The sequence below is a fragment of the Podarcis bocagei genome (genome assembly GCF_964188305.1).
Source record: "Podarcis bocagei genome assembly, chromosome: 12".
Classification (NCBI taxonomy): domain Eukaryota; kingdom Metazoa; phylum Chordata; class Lepidosauria; order Squamata; family Lacertidae; genus Podarcis; species Podarcis bocagei.
Genome location: NC_138137.1, coordinates 29,135,674 through 29,154,578, shown reverse-complemented (window position 1 = coordinate 29,154,578; position 18,905 = coordinate 29,135,674). Strand labels below are relative to the sequence as shown.

Here is an 18,905-nt window from a genome sequence, read left to right as displayed (position 1 = left end):
TTAGGTGGAGCTTCTCTTGCACCAGAATTGCAGTTAATGCAGAATGCTGCAGCACGGTTGCTATCAGGAGTGAGACCATGTCAGCCAGCTAAGAGTTCTGCACTGGCTGCCAATTTGTTGCACAGTCTAGTTCAATATGTTACTTATTGGTACTGTATTATATAAAGATCGCTGACACCTCATTGGAACACTCTATATGTCGCTTGACACCAGGCAGGCCCTTTCACTATATCCTTTTCAGCGCCTGCTTAAAACATTTGTTTATCCAGACATGTGGATGTTGATGTGCTTTAATCTCTTTTTGGTCTACTGTTAATTTCAATTACCTTTTAAACCTGTTTCCTCATTTTAACTTTTGTATTGATCATCTCAATATTTAGAGGTTTTATTACAATAAAATGGTGTATTTATGTGTGTATATATTAAAACAAATAAGTAAATAATATTAGCTACCATGAAGGCCTAGAACCTTGCAATTTTTTTTATTAAACTTCTTTCATAAAAGGCTTTGTGAGTTTGGGACATTTGCCACCCTTTTCATACTGTGAAGACCCATCTCTTCTCTTTAGCTCTTAGTAGCTGATGTATAGCACTACTGAAGTAGGAGCATTGGAAACTGCCTTATTATATTGGCACAAAATTGGTCCACCTAGCTCTGTATGGCCTATATTGGTTTCTTCTCTGTGGCGCAATGGGTCAGTGTGTCTGGCTGCTAACCAGAAGGTTGGTGGTTCAAACCCACACAGGGATTGGCTGTGGGTAGGATTCCTGCATTGCAGAGGTTGCAAGAGATGATCCTTGGAGTCCCTCCCAACTCTCTGATTCTGTGAACTGTGTGCTCCCATATATGGTTAGACTACAAGTCCCATCATCCCTGGCCAATTTAGCCAAAGGTTGTGGATAATGGTAATTGTAGTCCAACAACATCTAGGGAAGTTTGAAGAGTGTTAATCTACATTGACTTGTAGCAGCACTCTGGGGTTTCAGGCCCTGGAGACGCCAAGGTTTGATCCTGCTGGGATCAATGTGCAGAGCATGTTCTCTGCCTACCGAGCAACAGCCCTTCCCCGGACTACTACGCGAGTAAGTGGTTTTGAAGGGAGTTTATAGAAAAAGAAAAAGAAAGACAAATTTGCAACAACTAATTTAGTACAACTGCTATCCACCTTTAAAAAGCAAATGAAGAAGCAGAAGAAACCCAGCTCTTTGCATTCCAGATTTCCCTGGAGGCTGCCACAGCTATATAGCAAAGACAATTTAAGAAGCATCTTTGTCTGGGCAGTTCTGAAGGCTTCCCCCCACCCCTCTTTTGAGAGCTCCTTTGGTTCTGTCATATCTCAAGCTATGCAGCAAAAATATGATCAATTACTCCTCTGCAGCATATTGAATTGAAACCTTTGAAGAATTGCCTCTGGGAAACAGAAATCATCTCATCATGCTCTGCTGCTTTAAAAAAACACCAAGAATGTGCTGTATTAAGTGCCATTACGAAAGCAAAGACCTCGTGCACATGCAACTTAATTTCCTCAAGCTGCATCAGTGTTGTTTGGTGTGAGACGTAGGTGGCACTGTGGTTTAAACTACTGAGCCTCTTGGGCTTGCCGATCAGAAAGTTGGCAGTTCAGTTCCGCGCCATGGGGTGAGCTCCCATTGCTCTGTCCCAGCTTCTGCCAACCTAGCAGTTCAAAAGCACACCAGTGCAAGTAGATAAACAGGTACCACTGAAGCAGGAAGGTAAACGGCGTTTCTGTGCGCTCTGACACTCGCCATGGTCCTCCATGTGCCAGAAGCGATTTAGTCATGCTGGCCACATGACCCAGAAAGTGTCTGTGGACAAACACTGGCTCCCTAGGCCTGAAAAGAGAGATGAGCGCCACACCCCATAGTCACCTTTGAATGGACTTAACTGTTCAGGGGTCATTTACCTTTACCTTATATATTATCAGGAGAAGGTGGGTGGTTTTTAAGAGAGAGAGAGAGAGAGAGAGAGAGAGAGAGAGAGAGAGAGAGAGAGGTGAACATTAAACACAGGATTAAGGAATGGGGCAGGTGAGCATTATCCACCAGTAGCAGTTGACACCTGTTTTTAATGTATATTTGGGGAACTTTCCTGTTTTCTTAAACTGTTCTCCCTATTACAGCACCAGATCATCCCATTTCGGTGTCCACTCTAATATTTTCTCTCACCTTCATTTGTCAGGAATGTTAGCTGTTAGCTGAATGTGAACTGACACACCAGAACAGTGTGCATTTGCAGAGCCTATGAGCACACAACAGAAAGTGGACCTGTCCTCTAGATGCTGGCCTGAAAACATTTGGACATGCTGCAGCCAAATCACCTCCACGTCTTGACTCAATAAAGGCCCCACCTTGCCATCTATGAATTAGTTACTCGCAGCACTGCATTTTTTGTAACCTTCCCATTCATGTCAAAAACTACACTCAACCTAAAGTCAAGCATTCCCTTACATCTCCCCTTCTCCCTCCCTTTGACACGCTTTGGACAGAGCATAAGGACAAACGGGGCTACTATTTCACTTAAGCACCACCCATCCCCCATGATTTCTTCCCTCTTTCCCCATGTCTCCAGATTTCCAGCTTCTACCACTTCAGATTCCTTTTGTTCTGAACACTGAAGCATAACCATGTAGCCACTCTTGGCTGGTTAGCATCTCCTCTCTTCCCCACCCCCTCACCATCTCTCTCACTTCCTTCATCCTTTCTGGGACAAGCCTTGAGTAATTTTGCCTGTTATTTTACTTTCTCAATAATACCTTCCTGTGTACTTTGATGAATGTGGCCGTTTCTGTGGTAGACGTACCGGACTGGCAGCAGCCAGTATAGAATCAGGGTCACTTAAAGGAGAGAGTAAAGATTTTGCTAGCAGTTGCATAATCCTGCCCACCAGTCATTCACATTTCAGAAGCAGGTTTCAGACATGTATTGAACTGCATGTCCTGAACATGCCTGACAGCACCCTACCCTGTGTCACAGGTCAACATTATCACCAGTTTTGTTTGAATTGCTAGAATTAATAGAGTGTGCGTATGGAGGGATAGGGATTTATTAAAAAAAACGGGACTGGAGAAGAAGATAAATTCATTTGTGTTGTAAATGCTTATAAAACTTTTTTAAAAAAACCAATAACCCACAGAAGACAGGATGAATGTTAAAAGGACAATCTGAAAATGCATTTGTTCTATTCTGGCAGACACGGAACTGAGCTCATTAATTTTCCATGGCTGTTACAATGTGCTAACTGATTTTATAAGTATCTGTTTCAAAGATAACATTGATGTTATCCAGTATGTATATGCATAACATAAATGTCATGTTAGGATTTTATTCTATTCCACACATTATCATGTCTACTTCTAAATGAGATAGATCTGGTCTGAGGTAATTGCCTGCACTTAGAACGCCATTAATTTATTTTCCATTCATACCTGTCTTTCAGTAAGATCCAGGTTTACTGCTATCTCATATCTCCGCAGCCTGGTGAGGTAGTTGTGGTGAGCAAACTCTGCTTCTAACTCTCTGATTTGCTCTTTGGTGAAAGCAGTTCTTTCCTTCCTTGGCTTACTGTTGACTTCTGATTTGTAATTTCCCTCTTGAGAATCTGAAATAAATGAAAGATCAAATCAGGAGCCATGATACGTTTATGCTTTATTAGGAAGCAAACATCAAGTTGAAAATATCATTCGAGATGGTATTGTACAGATAGGATTCAGAAAGTATTGGTATAGGCAGGAAACGTCATGCCGGCGGTATTCTGTCAAATTCATGGGTGCTTGCAATGCTACAGCCTACTGAAGGCACAAGTGGTGCATGGTTGACTCCCCATGTCCTTCTTATGTACTGCAGGTACAGCTCTGGCTGCTAGAGGCAAATACCTTGAATCACCTACACAGATGTCTTTACAAATATATCTCAAATAACCATCATGCAACCACCATTCAAACACACCCTGTTTAAAATGGGGAAGAGGTTTTTTTGTTGTTCGCGTTCTTTGCCATATGCAATACGACTGGATGCAATGATTAGCATCCTGCTGTTTTATGTAAAGGTCATTTGGGATATGTTTGAAAGAAGTTTAAACTTGCAACATTTAAATATAAGATAGTTCTAATAGTTTTTCCTAAGCATTCCTCCAAAGAAGGGCTCTATAACCTAAAATACATTGGGATTGTGATCACTTTGGATCAATGAGTTGTCGGCCCATTTTATATTCTCTTTTTACACCAGGCAAGATATCTTCTACTATAAAATAACTTTCTCAATGAAGCAATGTCATAAGAACGGCACCTCCCTGAAGGCCTTTCCCATATTAACATTTAAAAGCTAGCTCATTGCTATTTGACTATTATTAGCTGACTGCCGCTGCTTGAATGAATTGGGATTTTCCTACATGGACATCACTGCCTTGTAGGAAAAACCATGTCCCCTATGACATGTGAAAAATACATACACATTTATTTTCCCCCATATATTTCCCTACACATAAGAATCATGTGCAAAGTGGCCCTAAAGCAAACTATGACCCATGTATCGGATTACCCTGCCCACCAATTTTATATCCATTTGTTTCTAATCTTGGCATGCTGTGTGCTGTAAATCCAAAATTAGCTAGCGTTCAGCATGAGAATCACTAGTCAACTTTTGGCTTCATCAACCATCTTAAAAATGTCACAGATAAATTCACACTTCAGCTGCTGATTTAAATAGAAACCTGCATCAACTTCCAAGCAGACAAGCTCATAAGCAGTCTCTTTATGACTTTCGCTGAAGGATGAGTCACTGGCATGCCTGAGATGGCCTTGTTGGCCAAAGAACACCATAACTACAGCAGATCTTATAAGCAGACAAGAATGGTTTGGATTATAACCAGCTCCTATGGAGAGTAGAGTGAAAAGGGTTTAGTTTTCATTGAGAACTTCCAGTAATCATTGTCCCTACTGCCAAAGTCACTGGAAACTTCTATGAAAGAAAATTCATAGGCCTGTCTGCTGATATACATCTTAAAATTAAAAGAAATGTTGAAAGGCAAACAGGATATAAAAAAGACAAATATAACAAACTCTACCAATACGGCATGTAAAATGCTTATTATGAAGGCCAAAGAATGAAATTCAAAGGAACTCTGCACCTCGCCCTCCTCCCTAATGGCATGTACAAATAGAAAGCTTACCATATACTTCCAGGAAATGCCAGTAGGCTTTGGCAGTGCACCAAGGCAAGGCAGTTCCAACAGTGCAGATCAGCCTCCTCGAATGGCTGCCTACAAGCCCTGAGTATGCAGGTTTGCTTTGGGCATCATGATCCTTATCTGTCCTGTAGCTGCAACAACTGCTATGAGATCCTATGGGAACCAAGGAAGGCAGAGCTGGACAGCTCCACCCTGCCTGCCTCTAAATACCAGCGCAAAGATGTGCTTAGGAGCTGACACACAACTCTGTTGGCCTGAGGGAAAAATGACAGGAACAATCACAGCCCCATCTTCCTCTTCATTCCTAAAAGTTCTTTGTGTTCTAGTGTCTTTGTAAAGGCAGTCCCTTGTGCTCCATTAGGCAATTCTTTGTTGCAGGATGCAACAAAGCCTGTTGAAGTTAGGAAACAGGTAAGCCTGCACCAGCCATTATTTGAGGACGTCTCTCAGGAACAGCTATTTCAATCTGCACTTTATCCTGGGTTGCATTTCTGGTTTGAGAATTATTTATGGGTGTTTTGTTGTTTTGTTTTGTTTTGTTTTGTTTTGTTTTGTTTTGTTTTCATCAGGGAAGCAGGCATTTGATTAATTGTCCTGTCGTATTTTTCCCAAATCTCAGGCAAAGCTTGACAAACACCATTGCCATCCAGAATCTTACTATTTGAAATGGCACACTTATTTACTTAAGAACAGGTGCCCCCAGATTTTACTTTATTTTATTTTTATTTGTGTGTGTGTGTTGGTATAGGCAACATGGTGCTCTCCAGAAATTGTCCCATCAGCCCCAGCCAAGATGGCTAGTGGTAAGGGCAATAGGAACTGTAACCCAGTGTCTGATGCCATAAATGGATCTACGTATGAGTGATGCATTTCCAAGCCTTGTGACTGTTATACCAGATGAGAGACCTACTGGTAAATTCAACCTCCTGGTACGGTCAGCTAGGGAATGCGATGGGCTATAGTCTTCTGTCTGACCTGAACTTACTGGTTCAGATTGTCTCTATCTCAAAAAGGATATTGTAGAGCTGGAAAGCATGCAGAAAAGGGAACCAAAATTATCTGGAGCTGGAGCCCCTTCCCTACAAGGAAAGACTATAATATTTGGGGTTTGTTGTGGGGGGGGGGATGACTAAATCTTGATGTCATCCAGTGAAACTTAATTGTCAGGACAGACAAGAATAAGCAATTATTCATACCACCACATGACATGCAATTGATTTCTGGCATTGGCTCCCACGAGATGCAATGATGGCCACAAGGCTTGATCATTTTGAAAGGGGATTAGAAAAAACGAATGGAGGATGCAGTCCCCAATGGATACTAATCATTGCAGGAGTTTAGGGAACCTCGCAAGTTCAGAGGTAGCACATCTCTGAAACACAGTTACAGGTGAGCATCAATGGTAAAAGGCTCATGCGCTAGAAATAGCTGGGTAACCAGGAGGCTGGACTGGATGGGTCAGCAGTTCTGCTCCTTATGCTCTAGCGCAATAGTGGGGAAATCTGTGGCTCTCCTGGTATTGCTGGACCTCCAATCTCTGGCTATGTTGGCTGGGGTTTATGGGAACTGGAGTCCAACAGCAGCTGGAGGGACTCATGTTCCCCACCCATGCTCTCACAGTATGTCACATTCCTAGATTCTGCTCTGACTCTTTAGTTTGTGCAGCCTGCCATTTTATCTGCTTGCCCAGGCTGTACTTGCCCTGCCCTGCCCAAAGGATGGTCCACTCAGTTACACTTGCCTGGACTGTGTTCAGTCTGCCCGCTCCAGCGTGGATAAAAATCAATGGGTTTTTTAAAACAAAAATGGATTGTTTTATTTACATCGGATTTTTTAAAATTTAAATTGGATTTTTAAAATAAAATGCTTTGGGCAGAAAAATCTTTCTAGAGATAGTTTTCTATTTAAGTTACATGATAGTCCCAAGGCTATTCATCGGGAAATAAGGATTTGTTTTAAGTTTTTCATGTGTGCTAAAATTCAGTCTAAGTTTATTAAAAAATATATGTTTAACCACATCAGTTAACAAACATGGATACATGTGCTATAATGTTATTGCTTTAGTTAAATAAATTGCTTAAATTGTTATTAAGGAAATGATTGTTTTTCTTCTACCAATAAAGTACAGCAGAAAATATAAACAGTTAACTTACTAAACCTCACAATTATTTCATAATTATCTGTCTGTGTATTTCTAATAGTATAACCAAATCAGTAATTTTTGAGATAACTGCAAAAACTACTCTGAAAATTTATTATTCCAAAAATGAAGCCTTCCTCTGGTTGTAAATATCAAGATTACACCAGCAAGAATGAGTCTTTCTGTAAAATGATTTACCGTAAATCAAGTCTGACTCGTGATTTAAATCGTGATTTAAATCGATTTGATTTAAATCAAATCCATCCTGGCCAGCTCTGCCACCTACTCCCCCCACCCCCACCCCCCAAAAAAGAACCCGCACAGCACTGCACACATTTCAGCATCTTGCACGAACTGCTTGTTCGGGAAGGCTACCTGGCTGGTGATAGCTTTGCAAGTCTGAAGCATTTTCTCAAGGATAAATAAACTGCTGGTTGGACAGTTACTACAGTTTGAGTGGTTTGGTTGTCACTGAAAAACACTTTGCATATTGCAAGCAAGACTATTAAACTGAGTTGCATAGCTAGCTGGTCACGTTTTGTTAGCCAGAAAGATCTTGCACGAGACCTAAGCAACAGGGAAAGATTCGATATTCAGACATTCTTGCCATTACTGGATAGAAACTATGCCATAAAACCTTTTTGGCAGCAGTGCTTCTATCAGCAGCAGTAGCTTTCCTTGGCAGACTGGCATATGGGTAAAGTCTGGGTTGCAGTTTTATTGCATATCACTGAATGTACGTGTGTCATACGGCATCTGCTCTTGGCAAAGGCCTCCCGGCTGAACTGTGGTGAGGCTGTTTTGCCCAGCCTCATCGTTTGTTGGCTTCCTAGTCTCTCATTTGCTTTATGGGGCTATGTTGGGACACAATGAAATGTCTGGAGTAGAATAAAATATCTTGCATAAATTATTGCTAAACACTGACTAATGGTAGAATCAAACAGAAACTGGTCTCTGTTTCATGAAAAAACAAATAATCATCGCATCGCCACACAGTTACAGCTACATCTTTTAAATTTATCTATCACTATCTAGTCTCGATAAAACAAGAAGAGGAAATTCTTCCGCAATATCTAGCACACGTAAAATATATTAACACATATTTTCTTGCTGCTAGTTGCTCTCACAAAGTTCTGTGGTGAAGAAAGATTATCACTGTAGAACAAATTATCATTCACTTTAAATGTGGAAGCTACTGCATTATGCTCTGAGATATACCACTATTGTTACATTGGCCGCACTGATTAGGGTGAGATTATAATTTGCCAAAGACCAGCCAGTAAATTCCTGAATAAAACTGTTTATCTCTAACGACTGCTGACCATACCAAAAACGTTATTTTCTATGCCCAGTGTATTAAACACTGACAAATCTATGACCTTATTGAAATGAGTTATTCTTGTGAATGTTTGGGGCTGTTAAATTTTTTAACTATATTTACTTTAATTTAAAATTTTCTGCCTACTTTAACACGTTGTAAAATTCAATACGGCAAGAGAAGAAGGGTATATATAAGGCTAATACAAACAAAATAAATTCTAAAATTGGAAAGGTACATAGAAATGTTAGACATTAACCACAAAGTCCTGGTAACAAGGCTTATGTAACAGAATTATAAAACTTTTAGTGACTGCGTTTCCACAATTATCTGGCTTTCTCTCAAGTTGCAGTCCCACTTAACTACTTCTATTGCGTTACGCAGAACTTCACAGACCTACAGTACTTACAGGGATGTGCAAGACGTCTGCTTGAGATTCTCCGAGAGAACGCTGTAAAAAGAGTGGACTTCAAAACATGATATATCCAAGACTCTTTGCTTCTCCACCCTCACAGTGCAAAACTTCTAAGCAGCTTCCACCTTTGCATCCCTTATACCTACATGCCCCCACCATCTCTATTTCTTCAATTAACTTCCCAAAATGCCATCTTTCCCACGACCCTTTGGTTTCATCCTTTGAAACAGGTCTAAACTGCAAAGGGGGTCACTTTTCACAAACATCTTTGGCTGCTGTGAAAAGCACTCTAATTTTCAGGAAGATTTGCAAAGAGGAAGAGATGTGTTCAGCTTTCCAGCATCGTTCCTGAGTTAGGACAATGCTTCAGCTGGCTTTGTGACATAATAAAATAAAATCTTAATGCTAATGTGGTGTTTAGCAATATCATTACACCGGCTATGCAATTTCTGCATGGCCAGGTATCCTGGGGGATGGAGCTGGGGGGGTGCTGCGATCTGAGTTCAGCAACATCCAGAGGGCCACAGGTTCCTTCCCCATCTCTGCTATATGAGCAGCCTAAGCTACCTCTGGCTAAACCCAGAGAGACTCACAAGCCCCATTAATATGGTTCACATACCTGACAGCAATAATAATAATGGCAGAATTTCACTTGGATAAATAATTTTTTGTACTGAATGGACAGCAAAGAATGCTATGCAATTACAAGCTATGGGGAAAATGTGCATTTAGCAGATGTATGATTTTTAAACTCCTGCATACATTTGACTGGTTCCTGTCCTTCATTTCATGGCCTCGTGTTATGTTATGTGCAACTCTTTCCCTGTTGTTTTCTATTAAAATCAACTTGCTCTGGATACTCTTTAGGTATGTTGTCTCTATGAAGTTTGATTGTTTTGATTCCCAAAGCAGTATTTTGTTTTATTTTTTGCAGGAATTTATTTTCCACTTTTCTAACAGCCAGGATTAAGAGATTCCATCCCATCTTGAGCTTGGGATCTATATTCATAATATCACCTAGATTTGTTTTCTCTTTGGTGGAAAATGGGTGGAAAACCTAGAGGAGATTTCTGGCAGATTTCACGTCAGCTTCCCATCTGTTTTGCAGCTGCTGCAACTGAGGCAACCCCCCCCCCCCGAGTTTTCCTCTGCTGCCTGTATCCTATGCCAAATGGTAGGTGTAGCTGAAAAAGGGGGGGGGTCTGAAAGGGCCCCATAATGCACTCCCTTTTCCCACATAATACTTTAAGTATTAACATATGGTATATAACACCTGAGGTTAAAGGAAAGCATTATGTAAAGCTTGTATTGTTCTCCACACTCGCTGCTATATATTTCATAAAATGCAGATGAGTGATCAGGTGGTGCTTAGTCTGATAGCTTTTAGTTCTGTAAAACTTTGGGGGATTTTTGTGATTAAGCTAACTCAAGAAGACAAACAGGAAGTATGGAAAAACATGCACACTTGCTTCCAAGCATTGTTTTCTCTTTCAACACCCAGAGAGGATCTTAAATTTAACTAGTATAGTAAGGGAGAAAGGTTGCAATTATTTGCAGAGGGACATACAGCTTCTTTTAATATAAGGAGCACCATGTCCTTCAATTGCTAGGGTAATATTCAACCTTTTAAATATATATGAAAAAGTAAAGTATATGGAAAACAGATTATGGTAATGATTGTGAGAAGATTAAACCAGAGTACAGTGGTTCCTCGGGTTACGGATGCTTCAGGTTACAGACGCTTCAGGTTACAGACTCCATTAACCCAGAAATAGTACCTTGGGTTAAGAACTTTGCTTTAGGATGAGAACAGAAATCGTTCTCCGGTGGCATGGCGGCAGCGGGAGGCCCCATTAGCTAAAGCGGTACCTCAATTTAAGAACAGTTTCAGGTTAAGAATGGACCTCCAGAACGAATTAAGTTCTTAACCCAAGGTACCACTGTACTTGGTCGCCACCATTCACAATAACCCTTCTGCCATTTCGATGCAGATATCAACGGCAAAACTTCCAGAGTCAAAAATACATAGCAGAGTGACAAATAAAAACAATACCCCCCCCCCAGTTTAAAAGGCCATAGTTTGTTTAATGAGCCATATGCCCGGGAGAAAAGTTACGTAACGAAGGCATCAGACCTATCAGTTCAATAGGTTGTCCTTCTCTGTTCACAAAACTGTGCCTGTTGGTTGGAGGACCAGTTGATTACTCTGTACCATCCTTGCTTCCTCACATTTCAATTGGTGATAAAGTAGCCTCTGAATCATTTGTCACACACACTCATTCTAATTTGGTTCACCAACACTAAACCCACGTTAGAATAATCTGTCGGAACGTTCCAGGTGGTGTCCACTACAACCACTGATTTGTCAGTATATATTTGGATATGGAGTGAGAATGCACCCACCCTTTTCAGAGTTGTTCTAAACTTTCTTTGTCTACATTCATAAGAAAGGTCTTTTATTTTCTTAAAATTAACTTTCTTAGATGGTTATGAAGAGCCCTCCTCTCCACAAATACGAGTGTGCATGTTAACTCAGACTTTGCTGGCTTTCAAGTTTCCATTTCTTCCCCATCCACAAATGCACAAGCTCCCATCTGACCAAAAATAATAAATAGCTTGCATGTAAGCCAAGGAATGTAGGCTTTAAGTTTTCCATACTTAGCAATAAAATTGAAAAGCTCACAAAGTTTAAGGCAGGTTGAGTTTCTTTATGGCTTTATTACTTTTTCACTTTTTCCTTTTTGTTCTGTAGAAAGGCAGCTCTTGAGGTTGCATTTTGCAAAAGACAATGGCAGTTTTGTATCGGCAAATCAGTTGTGCTCAAAAGCATCAATGCTATACGACAGCAAAGATGGGACTGAATATTACACAGCTCAGTCCCAATTCTTTGCAAGATGAAACACCCAAGAAAGGAGACATAAAGTGGCTTCATTGTGAGCTCTAAGGCTCCAGTGGTCAGCATGATGATTCTTGGAGTCACCAGGAATGGCAGCAGCAACATTCACAATCTAGGCGGGTGGGTTTTCTCAAAATCATATAGTATTCTGCTCCTCTTAAACACTTGCTTATGACCAACAGCATGTTAAGCAGTAAATAAATGGAAGGAGGCTATGAATGAATTAAACCCTTTTGTTTTAGTTGTGAAAACAAATGGGAATGCATATGACTGATTTCCAAATGAAATTTCCATTTGTGACCTGTTAATTTATTCAGAACTCACCCATTTGAACTGGAGTCCTTGCTTGGAATTGTGCAGCTCATGGAAAGGTTACAGGGAGAGCAATCAAACTGGCTCATAAGGGGAAAAAATTGTATCATCTCTAAGGAAGTATCCATAAATCTAATGGTTTCTATCCACATCATTCCACACAGAAAGCGCCAATCCCAGTGGTAACAGCAAGGAACGGAAGCTATGAAAGAGGGTGTCACATGCTTCATTGCCAATACTATTCCCCCCCCCCCAATCTGTGGGTTCGCTTTATTTTGTTTTAATAATTTATAAACCACTTAACATAAAATATTTCAGCAGTGATTAAAAGCATATCAAAATATGAAAGATAAAAATCAGTTACTACTAATGTTGAAAAGCAGTCTCTTAAATCAAGCAGAACATGAACTCAAAGACACTCCCCACTTGAGCTCCACAGCAAGAGGCATTTGAAGGCATGCTGCCTCTGGTTACTGAAGTAATACAGAGCATTCATTATTAGTGGCCATTGAGAGACATATCCTCAATGACTATCTCATCTCCTTTTTAAAAGCATTCAAGATGGCAGCCATCACACCATCCTATGGTAGCAGATTCCATAGTATAGCCATGGTGCTATGTGAAGAAGCACTTCCTTTTGTTTATATACTTGCTTCTGCTTAAGACTAGTAAAGGTAAGGGACCCCTGACCATTAGATCCAGTCATGACCGACTCTGGGGTTGCGGCGCTCATCTCGCTTTACTGGCTGAGGGAGCCGGTGTACAGCTTCCGGGTCATGTGGCCAGCATGACTAAGCCGTTTCTGGCGAACCAGAGCAGCACATGGAAATGCCGTTTACCTTCCCGTCAGAGTGGTACTTACACTTTGACATGCTTTTGAACTGCTAGGTTGGCAGGAGCAGGGACCAAGCAATGGGAGCTCACCCCGTAATGGGGATTCGAGCCGCTGACCTTCTGATAGGCTAGTTCTAGGATCTGTGGTTTAACATACAGTGCCACCCATGTCCCTTAAGACTAGCTGGCAGCTAAATCTGCCTTGCTGCTGAGTTCCTCTGCACCTGCAATTCTCTGCTCTGGTTTACGAGGAATACAATCTCACAGATCACTTCTTTGTTGTGCCACTCTGTGGTTCTATTGGTTTAGATAGCACTTAGGGTACACCTGTCTGCCTTTTTATTAAAATGCCCTTAAAACCAGGACCCTTTATTCCATCTGATCTTTGACAGATATGGGCTTTGGGTAGGTTCACAAAATGAAAAAAGAGAGGAAAAGGAGAGTTAAGAAGAAAGAAACTGGGTCTACCACTGAAAGCTTTCAGGATGCACACCTTTTAAAATTGCCTCTGAGGGCCAAAGTAAACATGACGTAAAATGCCACTTTGCATTTAACCTGCACACTGGAAAATAAAAAAAAAACACATGACACCTGTTTTGGGGGGTGGGTGATAATTAACAGGATCGCCACAGGCACGGGGCAGGGGATGTAACACTTTCCTCTCTTTCCAAAGTCCTAAGGAAAATCCTTCCTTTCAGACTGTTATTTGCATTGGGAGGAAATTCCACCATTGACACCATTTCTTCCCAGTGCAACTAGTAGTTTTGGAGAAGGGGTTTTACTCAAGTCTTCAGCAGTTATGCCTCATGCTACTCCTCCTCCTTCCTTAAACTTGTAGTATAGACATGTTTGTTTTCCTGGTGGAATGTAAAACTGAAATACCTAATCCAGCAAAGAGGTTCAGTACATAGATAAGGGCAGACTGCAGACAAGAAAGGACTGGAGCTATAGGCAAACTCAAGCTTTTGAGCCTGATATTTCTGGGGATCTCTGGAAGGATGAGCCAATACATTACATTAGACTTCACTCCCAGAGAACAGTGTGGGAACAGGACTTTCCAACAAGAATGCTTTCAGAAACATGAATGGTTAGGGTATTCTGCATCAGCTGATGTAGCTTTCTGCAATGTTTGTTGAAATTTCCAACCAAATTCCAACCAAATCAAGTGGCTTTCACAAACATGCTTCACCCATGGTCTATATTTCAACAATGTCTATATGGCATGAAAAAGAACCTCTTGATATTCTCTTGTTCACTGTATCCTTAACATCCTTTTTCTTAAAAAAATTCCTTCCAGTAGCACCTTAAAGACCAACTAAGTTAGTTCTTGGTATGAGCTTTCGTGTCCTTTTTCTTATGAAACACAAAATTATGCCAGTCATTTAATTCCTGGTGTTTGTACTAAAATTTCTGTTAACATGACCTTTATAAAGCCCTTTATATAGCAACCTATTTGCATGTAGGAGTGAGAGGGAAGGTCACTCTTTTTTCCTTCCCCTGGCCTGGCCCTCACATCCTCTCCACCAGGAAAGTGAAGGAGATGGGCTGGTACTATGAACACGCACAAATGCTTCACCAAGAAATGTGGCTGCTCCAGCTAGGAAGGGCGGCTACAGGGCTCTTCGTATGGAAGCCCAAAGTCTGAAAGAAGCAACAACGCAGAGGAGACTATTGTAGCAGCAATTAAGCATGAATGGTCTGACTATTATCCAACATTTCCGCATCACATTGCTTTCTCCGTCTCTATTGTAAGCAGTTTTGCCTGGTGTGTGTTTTCAAAAGCTCATATTACACATTAGTAGCATACAGAGTATCTAGCTTAACCATGCAGTCACAAATCATTTCCCATTTCATGGTCTAGACTCAAGTTGTCTGTTAGCCTTCTAAATCCTTTCTTTCTTTCTTTCTTTCTTTCTTTCTTTCTTTCTTTCTTTCTTTCTTTCTTTCTGATTTTGTCTGTTGAATCCAAGCTAACCTCTGTAATAGTGCTAGGAAGAATTACTGTAGAAAAGAGTCTGTCTTCTCTGGTTTATCATATATGTGCACCTATGTCCGCTACATGTGCTCTAGCCACATATTTTATATATCTTACTACCCCTCAGAAAGCATTAAAACGAAACCTAAAAGGGCCAGCTGTGCTCATAAATGCAGGTTAGTAAATAACCAGACGTTATCTGTTTTTCTTCCTTTTTTCAGACTCCACAGGGCTGCCAGTGTATGTGTATTCTACTATTTCATTCACAGTTTACTTTTACAGCATCATCCCGAAGTGCAACACTCACCATAAAAGAAAAGGAACAGTGGAAAGTGCTTTCCCACCTGCAATTAAATGGAATTACCTGTCTTTTAGGAGAAGGCAAAATAAAAAGGGGTTGTAAAATATTAAGAGTTAAAACATCTGAAAAAAAGATTTTATTGCCCATGTTCATGTCAAAGAGTCACACATTTTGGGGGGGTCTCCGCCCACAAAAAAAAGACTACCTGCAAATATGAGACAGATAAATCTAATGAATAAACTGGGATTTCAGCAGTGCAGTCCTATACATGTCAACACAAAAAGTAATGTCTTTATACCTTCCTTATAGCAAATTACCTTTTATTTGGCTCAGATTGAATGATAACCTCACAAACTTGTTTCTAGGCTCAATGGAGGAACAAGATAGCATACACCCATGAACGCCTTCCAGACATGCCTATACCCCACCAAGAGCCCCAAATGTCCATATGTAGGCAGCATGTTTGAAGAACATGTATGTTTGTAAAATGCACGCCTCGAATCATGCAGTCATTTCCCAAATTGTAAGTGGAATCTCATTAAAAACAGAAAGATTGTATGGAAGAAGGAAAAAAAGAATAATGATCAGAACTGCCCTGAGAATTGGGGATGTTTTGGATAGTAGCCAAACTATTGTTGTTGTTGTTGTTGTTGTTGTTGTTGTTGTTGTTGTTATTCTTTTAATTTCTATATGTTTAAGAAAAACTCAAAGCAGTATACAACTGATATTAGAACATCAAATAAAACAATCCAGAATAAAACAATAACGAAGAAAGCCAAATATAACGTTTACATCCAAAGCAACATAATTAAAAGGAAATTAAAATATTATCTTAAACATTTCAAAATAAAACATTACTAAAGGAAGTCCAGTGGCGTAGCATGGGGGGTGCAGGGGGGGCCGGCCGCACCGGGCGCAACATCTGGGGGTTAGGGTTAGGGGGCGCAAATCCACGGGTTAGGGGGTGCAAATTACTTGCCTTGCCCCGGGTGCTGACAACCCATGCTACGCCACTGAGGAAGTCAAATATAAAATGCTCATTTAAAGCAGCATAATGAGCAAGAGAATAAAATTTGAAAGAAAAGTGGCACGGGAATAAAACTCTACCCTGTTCAGTATGTGGTGCTTCTCTTTTCCCTTTCCCTCATCCCATCGTGTACCATGAGGCAGAGAAGGAGATATACATCCATTTTGGGGCACAATAGAGAGATCCTGAAAATATTAGTAGCTGATCATTAGCAGCCGATGATGTACCCCTATCTTAATCAGAAGAGAAAGTTCATTCTGTTGACATTCTCATTTACAGCTTTCCCATAGGAAAAACTTTTTGGTAGTTATTAAATCCAGATTTGCATTTGTTTTTATATCATTTGCATCCTTTCTTTTCCTAGTATAGTCAATTGTAATCTATACTGCAAAGGCATTAAAAACAAATCCTTCTCTGTCAAGTACAGTAAAGTTAAAAAAGCAAACAAACACACTCATCTACTGTTAAGATGCTCTGAAATTTTACAGAAAGCACAATACTAATACATAAATGCTAAATCAAGTATAATTTACAAAATATATACTCCAAAAGTAGTAACTGGCATCAATTTTTCTTAATTGCAAATTTGTACCAGATCAATCATACTACAGATTTGTCCATTTGGCTCTTATTGGAAGATTTCTTAACTTGTTTTTCCATAAAGAGTTCAGCATTGCACATTCCTCTGGTAAAGGTAAAAGACTCCCGGACGGTTAAGTCTAGTCAAAGGCGACTCTGGGGTTGTGGCGCTCATCTCGCTTTCAGGCCAAGGGAGCTGGCATTTGTCCACAGACAGCTTTCCGGGTCATGTGGCCAGCATGACTAAACCGCTTCTGGTGCAATGGAACACCGTGACGGAAACCAGAGCGCATGGAAATGCCGTTTACCTTCCCGCTGCAGTGGTACCTATTTATCTACTTGCACTGGCATGCTTTCGAACTGCTAGGTTGGCAGCAGCTGGAACAGAGCAGCAGGAGCTCACCCCATTGGGCAGATTTGAACTACCTCTGGGTACTCCTGCCAATGTGGCAACAGTGAATCATAATCAAACAAACAGTCATGAATCTCAAATTTTAATATGAATTAGCTATGGGATTGTCCTTCTGACAAACCATGTACAGACTTTTTAAAAATATGAAGACCTATCTCCCAAGTAACTTGATTCACATTTAATGTCTGTACAGTACCTGTAAAGACCCGTGTGAACTACAGTACAGGTGTATCTCATGCATTCTGGTTAACACAAGCAACTCAGGGTTAACTTAGCTGCCACAGTGCAAGAATCCTATGGAGACACTGTGAATTTCAATTGTGCAGTTGGCTGTTTGGTTAATTGAAAGTTTTGTCATGTTAATCTGAGGGCCATCCAGGGCTGGTACTGTTTCAGAACAGATTTACACAACTGCTTCTGCACTTGATGAGTTGCTTTCTCTTTCGGCCTAGATTGTACCTTTCATGTGGCAAATAGCTCATCTGAATCACTCATCAGAACCATAAATCAAGATTTGGCACAGCACCAATCAACCCACATTAGGGTCATTCAACCCACATCTTACTCTCTTTAAACTCACTCCAGCTTTTGATTAGCTAGTAAAATATGTCAACAAATTAGAGCTGAGTAAGTTAAAAAGGGTTATTCCAGGATGACTTATCATGTAAATAAGTCATCAGAGCTGCTGACCAGTTCATTATATTCGCCAAGAGGCTTGCTTAGCCTGCCTCACAGATTCACATGCCTGGAGCCTACAGCAAATCTGTCCAGAGTGTTCAAGGCCCAGCCACATTACATGGCCCCAAGAAGACATTTTCCTGAGAAAGGCTGTTCTTCAGTCCTGCCTAATACTTTAGGGATCTGATCTGCAGGCTATAATCTCTGCCCACAATGCAAATGGCCAGAAGCAGCAAGCCTAACCACTGCTCTACTTCATTTTTCTTGGGACGCTGGGTAGAATTTTAGTTGATGGGAGCAATACCCAACATTACACAAATATGTAATAAATTTACGAATTGCAAGATCAGTGAGCTGTACAATGGAAATTGTGATTTGCAACCCCAAAATTTAGGCTGACAAAATAATAGGAACAACTTGATGTGGATTTGTGTCCAGCTGCTGTCACCTGTGGATCTAAGATTCACAGGAGATCAGCTAACTCAGATTTCCACTGAACAGCAGAAATTCCTCCGCTCATTTTTTTTTACATGGCTTTGTCTCATGTGCCTATGTCTTCTGAGCTTAGCAGAGATTCAGTAAAAAGAATGACACAACTTTTAGAAGACACCTTAAGGCAGCCCTATATCGGGGGTTTTGATGCTTGATGTTTTTATGTTTTTAGATATGCTGTAAGCCATCCAGAGTGGCTGGGGAAACCCAGCCAGATGGGCAAGGTATTATTATTACTATTATTATTCACAACAATGCTGTCCTCAACTGTGCACCTTCACTCTGAATAATCCATCTGGCAATCTCAGATCCAAAGCACT

At 40.6% G+C, this 18,905-nt stretch overlaps 1 protein-coding gene across 1 annotated transcript in view; it reads right to left on the bottom strand.

The window, feature by feature from the left end:
• Positions 1–18,905, bottom strand: part of MEOX2 (mesenchyme homeobox 2) — a 63,252-nt gene that overhangs the window by 9,152 nt on the left and 35,195 nt on the right. Inside the window, exon 2 of the mRNA XM_081164896.1 lies at positions 3,447–3,619. Coding sequence (XP_081021022.1) covers positions 3,447–3,619 — 173 coding nt within the window. The remainder of the gene's footprint in view (positions 1–3,446; positions 3,620–18,905) is intronic.